This window comes from Nycticebus coucang, chromosome 9 (assembly GCF_027406575.1).
Source record: "Nycticebus coucang isolate mNycCou1 chromosome 9, mNycCou1.pri, whole genome shotgun sequence".
Taxonomy (NCBI): Eukaryota; Metazoa; Chordata; class Mammalia; order Primates; family Lorisidae; genus Nycticebus; species Nycticebus coucang.
The window spans coordinates 1418442-1434881 of NC_069788.1; the positions used below are offsets into that span (position 1 = coordinate 1418442).

Genomic DNA, 16440 nt, shown 5'->3' on the forward strand with positions numbered 1-16440 from the left:
CCACCTCTCACCCGTGCTGTGCTCTAACTCTCCCCCTCCCCACCTCTCACCAGTGCTGTGCTCTAACTCTCCCCCTCCCCACCTCTCACCAGTGCTGTGCTCTAACTCTTCCCTCCCCACCTCTCACCATTGCTGTGCTCTAACTCTCCCCCTCCCCACCTCTCACCTGTGCTGTGCTCTAACTCTTCCCCTCCCCACCTCTCACCCGTGCTGTGCTCTAACTCTCCCGCTCCCCACCTCTCACCAGTGCTGTGCTCTAACTCTCCCCCTCCCCACCTCTCACCAGTGCTGTGCTCTAACTCTCCCGCTCCCCACCTCTGACCAGTGCTGTGCTCTAACTCTCCTCCTCCCCACCTCTCACCAGTGCTGTGCTGTAACTCTCCCCCTCCCCACCTCTCACCTGTGCTGTGCTCTAACTCTCCCCCTCCCCACCTCTCACCAGTGCTGTGCTCTAACTCTCCCGCTCCCCACCTCTGACCAGTGCTGTGCTCTAACTCTCCTCCTCCCCACCTCTCACCAGTGCTGTGCTCTAACTCTCCCCCTCCCCACCTCTCACCAGTGCTGTGCTGTAACTCTCCCCCTCCCCACCTCTCACCTGTGCTGTGCTCTAACTCTCCCCCTCCCCACCTCTCACCCGTGCTGTGCTCTAACTCTTCCCCTCCCCACCTCTCACCATTGCTGTGCTCTAACTCTCCCCCTCCGCACCTCTCACCATTGCTTGCTGTAACTCTCCCCCTCCCCACGTCTCACCTGTGCTGTGCTCTAACTCTCCCGCTCCCCACCTCTCACCAGTGCTGTGCTCTAACTCTCCCCCTCCCCACCTCTCACCAGTGCTGTGCTCTAACTCTCCCCCTCCCCACCTCTCACCAGTGCTGTGCTCTAACTCTCCCCCTCCCCACCTCTCACCCGTGCTGTGCTCTAACTCTCCCCCTCCCCACCTCTCACCAGTTCTGTGCTGTAACTCTCCCCCTCCCCACCTCTCACCTGTGCTGTGCTCTAACTCTTCCCCTCCCCACGTCTCACCAGTGCTGTGCTCTAACTCTCCCCCTCCCCACCTCTCACCTGTGCTGTGCTCTAACTCTCCCCCTCCCTACCTCTCACCAGTGCTGTGCTCTAACTCTCCCCCTCCCCACCTCTCACCAGTGCTGTGCTCTAACTCTCCCCCTCCCCACCTCTCACCAGTGCTGTGCTCTAACTCTCCCCTCGGGTCTCACCAATACTGCTGTGTGCCGTCTGGCACATGGGGTTTTTAATAGCAGCTAGAGGGGAAAATGCTGTTTCTTATTTTGGCCCTGATCTGGTCACAGTTTCTTTTGGGCCCATATTTTAGGATTAGATATTTTGAACATCTAGAGTCTCTAAATATAAGAGAGACACACTCTCTGTGTATACATAAATACTCTTCTTTTTAAATGTACTTGATACTTTGTCCTTGGGTATTTACGTGTTACTCAGTTTGAGGGAAAAACCAGGTGACGTTTACAGCTGTTTGTGTTGATGTTAGCTACAAAGATTAATGTGGCCTGATGACTAACCTTAAGAAATGTAATGAGATTTACACTTAGAATATAGCAATTGCAATATTTTATGGAAAATTAATACGTAAGTAGAAAGTATGGTAGTGCAGTATTTTAGGAAAGTATACCCTGGGTAAAAATGCATCAGCCTAAATGTGGAAGCCTCAGAGAGAGCTGCCTGGGTAAGAATCAAAATAGGAAGGAACTAGGGTGGGTTGTTACGGTAGGAGGCGGCATGCTGCCTAGCCAGGTAGGGGGATAGGTGCTATCATTTGGAGACTAATCCTAAGGGAGCTAGGATGTGAAGGAACACCTGTCTTGCCATGTGGTGGCTGCCTTTGGAAAGTCATGTCTTTGGAAGTGTAGATGAAATGAGCATCAGGTCTATCTGGTCACCAGTTTTGAACAAGGGAAGATGGATGGTGGTGGTACAATTGCAGGGCTTGGGTGTGAGGTGTCAAGGTGAGCAGACAGCACCTACATGCTTCAGGCAGGGAAGGCTTTTTAGGCCTCCATTAACTTTGGTAACTGTGGAGAGAACTTTGTAAGTGCTGTCAGGCCAGTCTCGTTGATGAACGTGGTGGGGAGGAAGCTGAGGATGTGCAGCTCCTGGTCTTTCCGTGATGCAGTAAGCACTGGCTTTCAGATTTCACTACTATTCACGATGTGTTCGTTTTACGTAATCATTTTCTTCTTTTAATTTAGGAAGAAGAGAAAACTGGCATGCTGGCTAATGGTAAATATTATGTATATTTATATATTTAGGTGGCAAAAATCTAGTCTGTTCAGAATTTCATCTAAATAATTCTGAATAAATTATTCTATGCCTTTTAAAGTTTCTTTAAGGGATTAAAGTTCTGCCTTTGCTCAGTAATGTGTTTCTCATGCCAATCTGGGGTTTATTCTGTTATATTTGAGAATGTTTTTTCGGTTCCTTTGCTTTCCATGTATAAATGTACATTAAATCTGTATGTAAGTATAGCTGTGTGTGTTGATGTTAGTTACTGTCTTGTAAATAGGAATAAAATCCTATTTGTTACATATATAAATCATGCTTGTTATAGATACACATATAAGATTATATACTATTTTAATGAGTATCTTTGTTTTTATACACATTGTATATAATTAAAATAATTTTATTAGATCAAAGGAACCAGTTTCTCCACATTTCTTATTTTTTTTCTGTTATATTCTCCAGTCGTGTTACTTGATTCTTTGGACTCTGCTGCTGAGGTTAACCTTGATGAACAGGATGAAGCAGCCGCTGAGCCAAGAGCCGCACCCGGAACCACTGAGAGAGAAGCAGTGGGAGCAGGTACAGGTGTGGGAGGGGCTGGCCGTTCTCTAGAGCGGAGTAAATAACTGCGTATCTGGGAAGATGTACACAGTAACTATACTAAAAATAAAAACTTTAAATCTCACGCTTTTCTACCATATTTAATAAATAATGGTGACAATAGGCCAAGTAAAGTACAGCCTTAAATAAACAATAAATGAATGAATGCTATTGATAGAAAGTTCAGCACTATTAGTGGTTATTATTAACTAATTTTCTGTGCCTTTCCAGAGTATTAAGTTAAATTTGCAATGTATACAAGAAATGAGGCTTTGGTCTTAACTGTGCTTTTCATAATTCCTTCTCTGTAGGAGAAGCTAGGTCATATCTTGAAATTCTGAAATACCTGGGACCAAGTTTTTAAAGATCTTGGAAACAAAGCCTTTATAAAGTTTTCTAAAGCAATGGAACGTTTATCTTAAGCTGAAATCTTATGTAGAACTCTATATAGGTAAAAATGGTATTTTATCAGTATAAATAAACTCATATTTGTAACATTTTTCTGTAAAATTAACGCGAACAATGATGGTCTTTTGAAATTAAAAAAAAATAGGAACTGTAGATTAGTTACATCCTCACATAACTATCATTGTTCCACTGTATTTGTGTATTTTGTTATTGTTGTACAGTATAAAATTATTTTTATTTACTACATGGATAGTTTTTATCGGCTTCCTTTGGAGTGTCTAGATGCTGGCCAGCTAAACCAGTTCAGACTGGACACAGAGAGTAATAATGGAAGTCACTAACCAATACTACATACTAGCTAGCATTTTATTTTTATTTTATTTTTATTTCTTTTTACTTTTTTATTGGCATACAACATACCTATAGATAAGTCCATGTGTTATAATAGTCCAGCTCATTTTCAGATCTGAACATGCCATGTGGTCAGCAAGCAGACTCCTGCCAGTCTCTCATGTCCAGACCACAGTGTCCCCCCGCCTGTCTCTCAGGACCCCCCGCCTGTCTCTCAGGACCAGACCACAGTGTCCCCCCACCTGTCTCTCACATCCAGACCACAGTGTCCCCCGCCTGTCTCTCACGTCCAGACCACAGTGTCCCCCCACCTGTCTCTCACATCCAGACCACAGTGTCCCCCCGCATGTCTCTCACGTCCAGACCACAGTGTCCCCCCGCCTGTCTCTCACATCCAGACCACAGTGTCCCCCGCCTGTCTCTCACATCCAGACCACAGTGTCCCCCCGCCTGTCTCTCACATCCAGACCACAGTGTCCCCCCGCCTGTCTCTCACGTCCAGACCACAGTGTCCCCCGCCTGTCTCTCACATCCAGACCACAGTGTCCCCGCCTGTCTCTCACGTCCAGACCACAGTGTCCCCCTACTTGTCTCTCACCTCCAGACCACAGTGTCCCCCCGCCTGTCTCTCACCTCTAGACCACAGTGTCCCCCCACCTGTCTCTCAGGTCCAGACCACAGTGTCCCCCCACCTGTCTCTCACATCCAGACCACAGTGTCCCCCCGCCTGTCTCTCACGTCCAGACCACAGTGTCCCACCGCCTGTCTCTCAGGTCCAGACCACAGTGTCCCCCCACCTGTCTCTCAGGTCCAGACCACAGTGTCCCCCGCCTGTCTCTCACATCCAGACCACAGTGTCCCCCGCCTGTCTCTCACGTCCAGACCACAGTGTCCCCCTACTTGTCTCTCACCTCCAGACCACAGTGTCCCCCCACCTGTCTCTCACATCCAGACCACAGTGTCCCCCGCCTGTCTCTCACATCCAGACCACAGTGTCCCCCGCCTCTCTCTCACGTCCAGACCACAGTGTCCCCCTACTTGTCTCTCACCTCCAGACCACAGTGTCCCCCCGCCTGTCTCTCACCTCTAGACCACAGTGTCCCCCCACCTGTCTCTCAGGTCCAGACCACAGTGTCCCCCCGCCTGTCTCTCACGTCCAGACCACAGTGTCCCCCCGCCTGTCTCTCACATCCAGACCACAGTGTCCCCCCGCCTGTCTCTCAGGTCCAGACCACAGTGTCCCCCCGCCTGTCTCTCAGGTCCAGACCACAGTGTCCCCCGCCTGTCTCTCACATCCAGACCACAGTGTCCCCCGCCTGTCTCTCACGTCCAGACCACAGTGTCCCCCCACCTGTCTCTCACGTCCAGACCACAGTGTCCCCCCACCTGTCTCTCACATCCAGACCACAGTGTCCCCCGCCTGTCTCTCAGGTCCAGACCACAGTGTCCCCCCGCCTGTCTCTCACGTCCAGACCACAGTGTCCCCCTACTTGTCTCTCACGTCCAGACCACAGTGTCCCCCGCCTGTTTCTCACATCCAGACCACAGTGTCCCCCGCCTGTCTCTCAGGTCCAGACCACAGTGTCCCCCCGCCTGTCTCTCACGTCCAGACCACAGTGTCCCCCGCCTGTCTCTCACGTCCAGACCACAGTGTCCCCCTACTTGTCTCTCATGTCCAGACCACAGTGTCCCCCGCCTGCCTCTCAGGTCCAGACCACAGTGTCCCCCCACCTGTCTCTCACGTCCAGACCACAGTGTACCCCCGCCTGTCTCTCAGGTCCAGATCACAGTGTCCCCCCGCCTCTCAGGTCCAGATCACAGTGTCCCCCCACCTGTCTCTCAGGTCCAGATCACAGTGTCCCCCCGCCTGTCTCTCACGTCCAGATCACAGTTTCCCCCCGCCTGTCTCTCAGGTCCAGATCACAGTGTCCCCCCGCCTGTCTCTCACATCCAGACCACAGTGTCCCCCCGCCTGTCTCTCACGTCCAGACCACAGTGTCCCCCGCCTGTCTCTCACATCCAGACCACAGTGTCCCCGCCTGTCTCTCACGTCCAGACCACAGTGTCCCCCTACTTGTCTCTCACCTCCAGACCACAGTGTCCCCCCGCCTGTCTCTCACCTCTAGACCACAGTGTCCCCCCACCTGTCTCTCAGGTCCAGACCACAGTGTCCCCCCACCTGTCTCTCACATCCAGACCACAGTGTCCCCCCGCCTGTCTCTCACGTCCAGACCACAGTGTCCCCCCGCCTGTCTCTCACGTCCAGACCACAGTGTCCCACCGCCTGTCTCTCAGGTCCAGACCACAGTGTCCCCCCACCTGTCTCTCAGGTCCAGACCACAAGTCCCCCGCCTGTCTCTCACATCCAGACCACAGTGTCCCCCGCCTGTCTCTCACGTCCAGACCACAGTGTCCCCCTACTTGTCTCTCACCTCCAGAACACAGTGTCCCCCCACCTGTCTCTCACATCCAGACCACAGTGTCCCCCGCCTGTCTCTCACATCCAGACCACAGTGTCCCCCGCCTGTCTCTCACGTCCAGACCACAGTGTCCCCCTACTTGTCTCTCACCTCCAGACCACAGTGTCCCCCCGCCTGTCTCTCACCTCTAGACCACAGTGTCCCCCCACCTGTCTCTCAGGTCCAGACCACAGTGTCCCCCCGCCTGTCTCTCACGTCCAGACCACAGTGTCCCCCCGCCTGTCTCTCACATCCAGACCACAGTGTCCCCCCGCCTGTCTCTCAGGTCCAGACCACAGTGTCCCCCCGCCTGTCTCTCAGGTCCAGACCACAGTGTCCCCCGCCTGTCTCTCACATCCAGACCACAGTGTCCCCCGCCTGTCTCTCACGTCCAGACCACAGTGTCCCCCCACCTGTCTCTCACGTCCAGACCACAGTGTCCCCCCACCTGTCTCTCACATCCAGACCACAGTGTCCCCCGCCTGTCTCTCAGGTCCAGACCACAGTGTCCCCCCGCCTGTCTCTCACGTCCAGACCACAGTGTCCCCCTACTTGTCTCTCACGTCCAGACCACAGTGTCCCCCGCCTTTTTCTCACATCCAGACCACAGTGTCCCCCGCCTGTCTCTCAGGTCCAGACCACAGTGTCCCCCCGCCTGTCTCTCACGTCCAGACCACAGTGTCCCCCGCCTGTCTCTCACGTCCAGACCACAGTGTCCCCCTACTTGTCTCTCATGTCCAGACCACAGTGTCCCCCGCCTGCCTCTCAGGTCCAGACCACAGTGTCCCCCCACCTGTCTCTCACGTCCAGACCACAGTGTACCCCCGCCTGTCTCTCAGGTCCAGATCACAGTGTCCCCCCGCCTCTCAGGTCCAGATCACAGTGTCCCCCCACCTGTCTCTCAGGTCCAGATCACAGTGTCCCCCCGCCTGTCTCTCACGTCCAGATCACAGTTTCCCCCCGCCTGTCTCTCAGGTCCAGATCACAGTGTCCCCCCGCCTGTCTCTCACATCCAGACCACAGTGTCCCCCCGCCTGTCTCTCACGTCCAGACCACAGTGTCCCCCGCCTGTCTCTCACATCCAGACCACAGTGTCCCCGCCTGTCTCTCACGTCCAGACCACAGTGTCCCCCTACTTGTCTCTCACCTCCAGACCACAGTGTCCCCCGCCTGTCTCTCACATCCAGACCACAGTGTCCCCCCGCCTGTCTCTCATGTCCAGACCACAGTGTCCCCCGCCTGTCTCTCACATCCAGACCACAGTGTCCCCCCGCCTGTCTCTCACGTCCAGACCACAGTGTCCCCCGCCTGTCTCTCACATCCAGACCACAGTGTCCCCGCCTGTCTCTCACGTCCAGACCACAGTGTCCCCCTACTTGTCTCTCACCTCCAGACCACAGTGTCCCCCGCCTTTCTCTCACCTCCAGACCACAGTGTCCCCCCGCCTGTCTCTCACCTCCAGACCACAGTGTCCCCCCACCTGTCTCTCAGGTCCAGACCACAGTGTCCCCCCGCCTGTCTCTCAGGTCCAGATCACAGTGTCCCCCCGCCTGTCTCTCACGTCCAGATCACAGTGTCCCCCCGCCTGTCTCTCAGGTCCAGATCACAGTGTCCCCCCGCCTGTCTCTCACGTCCAGATCACGGTGTCCCCCCACCTGTCTCTCAAGTCCAGACCACAGTGTCCCCCCGCCTGTCTCTCAGGACCAGACCACAGTGTCCCCCCGCGTGTCTCTCACGTCCAGACCACAGTGTCCTCCTGCCTGTCTCTCAGGTCCAGATCACAGTGTCCCCCCACCTGTCTCTCACATCCAGACCACAGTGTCCCCCCACTTGTCTCTCACGTCCATACCACAGTGTCCTCCCGCCTGCCTCTCACGTCCAGACCACAGTGTCCTCCTGCCTGCCTCTCACGTCCAGACCACAGTGTCCCCCCGCCTGTCTCTCACATCCAGACCACAGTGTCCCACAGCCTGTATCCCATGTCTGGTCACCATCTTCCCAAGTATTACCACTATTCTGACTTACTGTGTCAACTTCCATTTTAAATGTAAAAATTAAATGATTGCAAGTGTAAGACGTAATTTCTCCATTAAGACAGTCACCAACTCTGACTGGTGAAGGCACGTGCCGATCTCGTCCCTCAGCCCTGCTGCTGACTTGGTGACCGAGTCCGTTTGCTCTGACATTCTGTTTGCAGTTTTCAATGTGTGGCTCGAGCTCTTTAACAGGGCAAAGCTACAACTTTTGTGATCAGCGTGTTTTGTGTGTACGTAAAAGTTCATTACAAGTAGGATGGCCAGAGAAACTGTTCTTGAGATGTGCGTGAGAACAAGGAAAAGAGAAGCAAAAGTTGTCGAAAATATTGTGATCACGTGATGTCTTCAGAATGTCACCATTACATAAGTTGTATATTTGTGCTGCTTTTAGATTGTATTACAATTTTAAAGTTTAAAGCTTGATTTAAAATGGAATTTCAGTCAAACATCTTTGGAACCCATGATTTTCTCTGAAAAGCTATGATTTTGTAAAACAGGATGAGCACCTCTGCTATATGTTATAAGAAAAATTCAGAAATAAAAAACCTATTACTGGGCGGTGCTTGTGGCTTAAAGGAGTAGGGTGCCGGCCCCATATACCAGAGGTGGCAGGTTCAAATCCAGCCCCGGCAAAAAACAAAACAAAACAAAAACCCTATTACTAAAAGTAAAATTCCTATTAAGATAATCCAAGCAGTAACATAAAGCTGTAGTTTTTTGGTACTGTTTCTTAAATGTTCTTGATTCTAACATAATTGGATTAGTTAATTACTAGAAGGTAGTATAGTGTGAACTTCCTGCCACAGCCCTGGGACTCTGCTCCCAGCCTTGCTGTGCGTCGGCTGTGTGGCGCTGGGTACCCGGTGCCTGAAAGTGAGGCCTCGTGATGCTCGGCTGAGAGAATACGACATGGGGATGTACGTGGAGGTGCAGAAAGCAGGAGCACAGCCACAGTGATGAGCCTGAGTCACACCGGAAATACCGTTGCCTGTGGGGTGCTGAATTTCGTTTCTTAGCATTTCAAAAATATTCTCGAAAGTCTTACAGATGAGCATCTGTGCTTGATTTAAACCGAAACGTTCAGTGTTTTTTTTCCTGGTATTTTTGTACCAAGTTTCTTCTAGTATTAAGCTGGCAAGGTTTAGGTGAAACATCAAAGATTCCCTTTTGTGAATAGTTTCGTTTATGAAATTCTCTGTGCTCTCTTGGGTTAAAGAGGTTAGTAAGTGCAAGAGCGAGGTTTTCCTAACACTGGGCCAGGTCCAGCCCTGCTCTTGTTTGTGTTTGTCTCGGGAGGAAGAGCCGTCTGTGCTGTGGCTGTGTCACTGGGACAGTCGCAGAATGACACTGATGCTCCGTGACGTTAGACCCTTTCCTCTGCAGAATGGGGTTTGACACTTCTCAACTTTCTAGAGTTGAAAAATACAGGGATCTTTTGACTCGTGATAATACATAAAATAACTGCACAGAGTGCTCTCTTTATAATGTAAAGGAAGAGAAGTAAAGCTTTTTCTCTTCAAAAAATGCATGAAAAAAGTTTCATATATGACCATGGAATTATTTTCAATATGAGTTAGGTTAATGGCTCAAGTTAGAAAATAATTGCCTTTCCCTGCTCTGTTTTCTGAGCAGCCCCTAATACTTCTGTATCCTTTGTTTCTAATTCTTAACTTTTACATCATTTTAGCCGGGCATTGTGGCGGGCACCTGTAGTCCTGGCTACTTGGGAGGCTGAGGCAAGAGAATTGATTGAGCCCAGGAGTTTGAGGTTGCTGTGAGCTGTGACGCCACAGCACTCTACCAAGGGCGACATAGTGACACTCTGTCTCAAAAAAAAAAAACAAAAACTTTTACGTCATTTTTTTTCTTTTTGCATATTTGCTCTATTGTTGCTTTAAAGCCAAGTGCCTCCTTTTTGTGGTATCCCACACCTGCTAGGTCAGGTGTGCGCCTTCAATGCGACTCTGCTATTTACCATCAAAATCTTCTGTGTATACTTAGAAGGTACTTGCACAGACTATATTTTTGTAGAGTAAAAAAACACCCTGTGCTTTTCCTTTACCATGAAAGTCCATTCCCTCTTTCAGTCAGGCTGCTCTGAGTCGGCAGGTGCTCAGGGGAAAGGCAGGCTCACCTTAACAGGCAAGAGGTTCCCTCGTGTCTCGTGAAGAGTCCCTACCTGTGACTGCTGGCAATTCTCCAACAGTCCCCCAGTCCTTTTTTTTAGTTTATTTAAACAATGAGTATTTACTGCGTGTGCTCTAAATGGCCAGGGTGACCTGAAACACCAGCTGGAAAGCTCTCACTGCAAGGCACTGGTGCAGCTCAGCCCGTAGAGCTGCACGCAGGACCACTCACAGTGTATGCAGACAGCGCCAAAAAATGCATACATGTTTTAAGAAAGAAAAAAGCTGTATTAAAAATGTAATACTCAAATCACATTTGACTTATACAGTTGTAAGAAGTGCTCAAATGTGACTTGTATTCATCTTTTGTCATTGTTATATATCAAATATTACAATTTTAATACAGTTTTTCCGTTCTTAAAATGTGTATACATTTATTGGTACTCTCTGTATATAGGAAGACGGGGCTGTATATGCTACTTTGTTTTTAAGCAGTATTAACGTGGGTGTCAGGAAGAGACTGGTCACCCTGCTTCTCTTCTTTCCCCCACTCTTTATGACTCATTCTAATTTTGAAAATTCTGCTTGTTAGTAATGAAGGTTACAAAATATGTAAGAAAATACTCCTAAAAATAGGAGATTATTATTGTCATTAGATTCTTTGAATTCTATTTTCTAGAATTTGTGTTTTGATGGAAAGAGGTTAATAGGGAAGGGGAGTGAGTGGTGATGTCGAGGTTCCTGTGCTGGGTGACTGAGCATTAGATTAAACAGGAAGTACTGGTAATGAGCACGTTTTAGTGGGGAATGTAATGAATTCAGTGATGAATATGTTAGATGTGATTTACTTATAGGACAATCTAAATGCCTGTTAGAGAGTTTGATAGGAAAAAGTTAAATGGACAAAAGACGTAGCTTTGGCTCAGCACCTGTAGCTCAAGCGGCTAAGGTGCCAGCCACCTACACCAGAGCTGGCAGGTTTGAATCCAGCCCAGGCCTGCCAAACAACAATGACAACTACAACCAAAACATAGCCAGGCGTTGTGGCAGGTGCCTATAGTCCCAGCTACATATGAGGCTGAGGCAAGAGAATCATTTAAGCCCAGGAGTTGGAGGTTGCTGTGAGCCGTGAATCTTCAGCACTCTACCGAGGGTGACAGCTTGAAGCTCTGTCTCAAAAAAAAAAGAAGTAGATTTGGGAGTCATGAGCACATGGGTGATAGTTGAAGCTAAGCATCTTGATGGAATTAGGCCTCTCAGAAAATAGTGAGAGGTTCAAAAACTAGGACTAAATCTGTGCCATAGACAGTAAGAGATGGAGAAGTCGCCGTCAAAGTGGTGGGAATAACAAGCAGTGGGCAGAGAGGATCAGCGTCAGGCGTCTCACAAAGCTGGGAAGAGCAGCAGGTGGGAGGTGCAGCCGCCAGGATGCTGCTTTTGATTAGAGCAGGCTTTAACCAGATATACTGAACTGCAAAGTGAGAGGAATAAAAAAAAATGCACACTGCAAGTGGCCTAGAGACGAGGGAGGAAGCAAGAGAGCAGCAGTGGTGAGAAGGACGGGAGACTGGTCTGGTGAGAAGCAGGGTGGCCAGTCTCCCTTCCTGACACCCATGTTAATGATTGCTTAAAATTTTAGGAATTTAAAACCAGTTTTTGCAATGTAGAGGTATTAGTGAAAAGTAGTAGGGAGGAGGGCACTGACCAGTGAAGTCAGCCTCACAGCTTCCCGTGAGGACACGGGGGACTCCACATTGGTGGCAGTGGCTGCGAGGCCCCCGCTTATGCTTCTCTACGGTGTGGGGCATGGTCCCCTGCGGCCTGATTTCCTTCCTGACATATGAGGACTGACGCTAGTGTTTTGTATTGCTCATGTATTTGTGATATAATTATTCCTAGGGATTACATTTATCTCAGCAGGTGTTTCTTACGGACAAAGCAGTGGGGACACGGAAGCTCTGCACCAGGCTTACTGCCGTGTAGCCCGTTCTGTGGGGGACACAGACGAGCAAAGTGAAAGCCACGCGGTGGGAGATACCCAGAGCTCAGTGGGAGATCACCCTCGGGAAAATGAAGCGTCTTCCAGAAACGTCTCTACTGCTGAGTCTGGTAAAGCTGCGGCACAGACACAAGCACAGATGGGCGGGTAGCCTGCGCTCAGCCGAGTCTCTCTGGAGAGTTTTCAGTGTGGTATAATTTAAATACACTTTGCTGTGATGAGTGTTCCTCAATCTCCGAACTTCAAGGGTTATTTAAATGAAATATAAGAATTCATGGTTTAACTATGAAATTTGAGTCAAATAGAATAAAATTTCAGTTCCTCTAATATACCTGCACCAAATCAAGATGTCACTGAAGTTGACATTTTTTACTCTTTTGTGTGTAGATACATTAAGGCTATTAGGGTTTTTCGATGGAGAACAGTGTTTTGAGATCAACTGCATGCTTAGCAAATGTGTATATAGATATTCTTTGAAATATATTTGATACTGACATTTGAGCGATATAGATGATATATCTGATATTTGATAACTATCAAAGGAGGTTTTGCTGGTGCGGGAAGATTTGCCATGGGAAATTAGGTTTATCACCCGTGCCATTTTGTTAACTATGTTGTTAAAGGAGGTATAATTCTGGTGGTATTAGCCGTGTAAGGTGAATAACATGTAACCTTTTGGATTCTGCTTTCCCCCCTTAGATCTGCCCACGATAGAGGAACTGATGAGACCCCTCAGGAGAGACTCCTTGGGGGTCAGTGGTTTTGATTTACAACCTGTCAGGTATGAGTTTTTTGGAGTATATCAGACAGGTTGATTAGCTGTTGGGGATTTCGTTTGTTTATTGTTTTGTCACTGGAAATGTTTATGGTCAACTGTTTGATGTGACCTTTCCTGACGAGTGAGGAGCAGCATCTGAGCCCCTGTGAGCTGTCACACCCCTCTCACCATGTCTGCAAAAGCAAGCCAGTGTTATTTGGTTTGGTGTCTCTTTAAAGTCAGCCTCAGAGTTACCTGTGTCACCCTTTGTATATACTGTACTAAAATTATTATCTGAAGTTAGGAACAGTTACATGATGCTACATGAATATACTCTGATAACCAGAATCATAATTCATGTTACATTAGTAACTCAGTCTGAGTCATTAGCGCATGTGTGTATAACGGATATTTGAGGAGTCGTTATAGAGAGTTCATGATCTGTGTCCTGATTTGTTTTATAGCTCGAAGAAAGTGGCTGAATTTGTGAGCCCCTTGCCTCTTAATAGGAGCCCAAGTGTTATATCTCAAGACCCACAACTTGTTAACCAATTTTTTGACAACAATGATGAGAATGTGATTTTACAAAACACAACAAAGGGTTTGGAAAGTAGCTGCCCAGGGGCACCGGCCACAGAAGATCGTGTAGATAAAATGTACCTTGATATCCTGAGGAGAAAGATATCTGCTAGTCCTTCCTTGTTCCCTCAGGATGACAAAATCAATAAAGTAAGTATTTATAACCTAAATTGATTTGACATGTTGAGAACTGAAATGATGTGTAGAATATAGGTACTATTAGGGTGTGTGCTTCTTAAACTAGTGTGATCAGTTGTATGTTCACCTCCACACTAGATGTAAACCAGCGGGGTCGGTTGTAAGATGTAAACCAGCAGGGGTCGGTTGTACGCTGACCTCCACACTAGACATAAACCAGCGGGGTCAGTTGTACGCTGACCTCCGCACTAGACGTAAACCAGCAGGCTCGGTTGTACGCTGACCTCCACACTAGACATAAACCAGCGGGGTCGGTTGTACGCTGACCTCCGCACTAGACGTAAACCAGCGGGGTTGGTTGTACACTCACCTCCGCACTAGACATAAACCAGCGGGCTCGGTTGTACACTCACCTCCGCACTAGACATAAACCAGTGGGGTCGGTTGTACGTTCACCTCCGCACTAGACATAAACCAGCGGGGTCGGTTGTACGCTGACCTCCGCACTAGACGTAAACCAGCGGGGTTGGTTGTACACTCACCTCCGCACTAGACATAAACCAGCGGGCTCGGTTGTACGCTCACCTCCGCACTAGACATAAACCAGCGGGGTCGGTTGTACGCTGACCTCCACACTAGACGTAAACCAGCAGGCTCGGTTGTACACTCACCTACGCACTAGACATAAACCAGTGGGGTCGGTTGTACGTTCACCTCCGCACTAGACATAAACCAGCGGGCTCGGTTGTACGCTCACCTCCGCACTAGACATAAACCAGCGGGGTCGGTTGTACACTCACCTCCGCACTAGACATAAACCAGCGGGGTCGGTTGTACGCTCACCTCCGCACTAGACATAAACCAGCGGGGTCGGTTGTACGCTCACCTCCACACTAGACATAAACCAGCGGGCTCGGTTGTACACTCACCTCCGCACTAGACATAAACCAGCGGGGTCGGTTGTACACTCACCTCCGCACTAGACATAAACCAGCGGGGTCGGTTGTACACTCACCTCCGCACTAGACATAAACCAGCGAGGTCGGTTGTACGCTCACCTCCGCACTAGACGTAAACCAGCGGGGTCGGTTGTACGCTCACCTCCGCACTAGACGTAAACCAGCGGGGTCGGTTGTACGCTCACCTCCGCACTAGACGTAAACCAGCGGGGTCGGTTGTACGCTCACCTCCGCACTAGACGTAAACCAGCGGGGTCGGTTGTACGCTCACCTCCGCACTAGACGTAAACCAGCGGGGTCGGTTGTACGCTCACCTCCACACTAGACGTAAACCAGCGGGGTCGGTTGTACGCTCACCTCCGCACTAGACGTAAACCAGCGGGGTCGGTTGTACGCTCACCTCCGCACTAGACATAAACCAGCGGGGTCGGTTGTACGCTGACCTCCACACTAGACATAAACCAGCGGGGTCGGTTGTACGCTCACCTCCGCACTAGACATAAACCAGCGGGGTCGGTTGTACGCTCACCTCCGCACTAGACGTAAACCAGCGGGGTCGGTTGTACGCTCACCTCCACACTAGACATAAACCAGCGGGGTCGGTTGTACGCTCACCTGCGCACTAGACGTAAACCAGCGGGGTCGGTTGTACGCTCACCTCCGCACTAGACATAAACCAGCGGGGTCGGTTGTACGCTCACCTCCGCACTAGACATAAACCAGCGGGGTCGGTTGTACACTCACCTCCACACTAGACATAAACCAGCGGGGTCGGTTGTACGCTCACCTCCGCACTAGACATAAACCAGCGGGGTCGGTTGTACGCTGACCTCCGCACTAGACGTAAACCAGCGGGGTCGGTTGTACGCTGACCTCCGCACTAGACATAAACCAGCGGGGTCGGTTGTACGCTCACCTCCGCACTAGACGTAAACCAGCGGGGTCGGTTGTACGCTGACCTCCGCACTAGACGTAAACCAGCGGGGTCGGTTGTACGCTCACCTCCGCACTAGACGTAAACCAGCGGGGTCGGTTGTACGCTCACCTCCGCACTAGACGTAAACCAGCGGGGTCGGTTGTACGCTCACCTCCGCACTAGACATAAACCAGCGGGGTCGGTTGTACGCTGACCTCCACACTAGACATAAACCAGCGGGGTCGGTTGTACGCTCACCTCCGCACTAGACATAAACCAGCGGGGTCGGTTGTACGCTCACCTCCGCACTAGACGTAAACCAGCGGGGTCGGTTGTACGCTCACCTCCACACTAGACATAAACCAGCGGGGTCGGTTGTACGCTCACCTGCGCACTAGACGTAAACCAGCGGGGTCGGTTGTACGCTCACCTCCGCACTAGACATAAACCAGCGGGGTCGGTTGTACGCTCACCTCCGCACTAGACATAAACCAGCGGGGTCGGTTGTACACTCACCTCCACACTAGACATAAACCAGCGGGGTCGGTTGTACACTCACCTCCACACTAGACATAAACCAGCGGGGTCGGTTGTACGCTGACCTCCGCACTAGACATAAACCAGCGGGGTCGGTTGTACGCTGACCTCCGCACTAGACATAAACCAGCGGGGTCGGTTGTACGCTCACCTCCACACTAGACATAAACCAGCGGGGTCGGTTGTACACTCACCTCCGCACTAGACGTAAACCAGCGGGGTCGGTTGTACGCTGACCTCCGCACTAGACGTAAACCAGCGGGCTCGGTTGTACACTCACCTCCGCACTAGACATAAACCAGCGGGGTCGGTTGTACGC

General features: G+C 50.3%; 1 protein-coding gene across 5 annotated transcripts in view; it reads left to right on the forward strand.

Annotated features, from left to right (window-relative positions):
- CEP162 (centrosomal protein 162) overlaps nt 1-16440 on the forward strand; it is an 88595-nt gene that overhangs the window by 25472 nt on the left and 46683 nt on the right. For 2 of the 5 annotated variants that reach the window (XM_053602600.1, XM_053602604.1), the window contains 5 exons: nt 2223-2253; nt 2719-2841; nt 12154-12345; nt 12935-13016; nt 13457-13721. In XM_053602600.1, the coding sequence (XP_053458575.1) occupies nt 2223-2253; nt 2719-2841; nt 12154-12345; nt 12935-13016; nt 13457-13721 (693 nt within the window). The remainder of the gene's footprint in view (nt 1-2222; nt 2254-2718; nt 2842-12153; nt 12346-12934; nt 13017-13456; nt 13722-16440) is intronic. The other 3 variants (XM_053602601.1, XM_053602602.1, XM_053602603.1) reach the window with 3 other exon arrangements.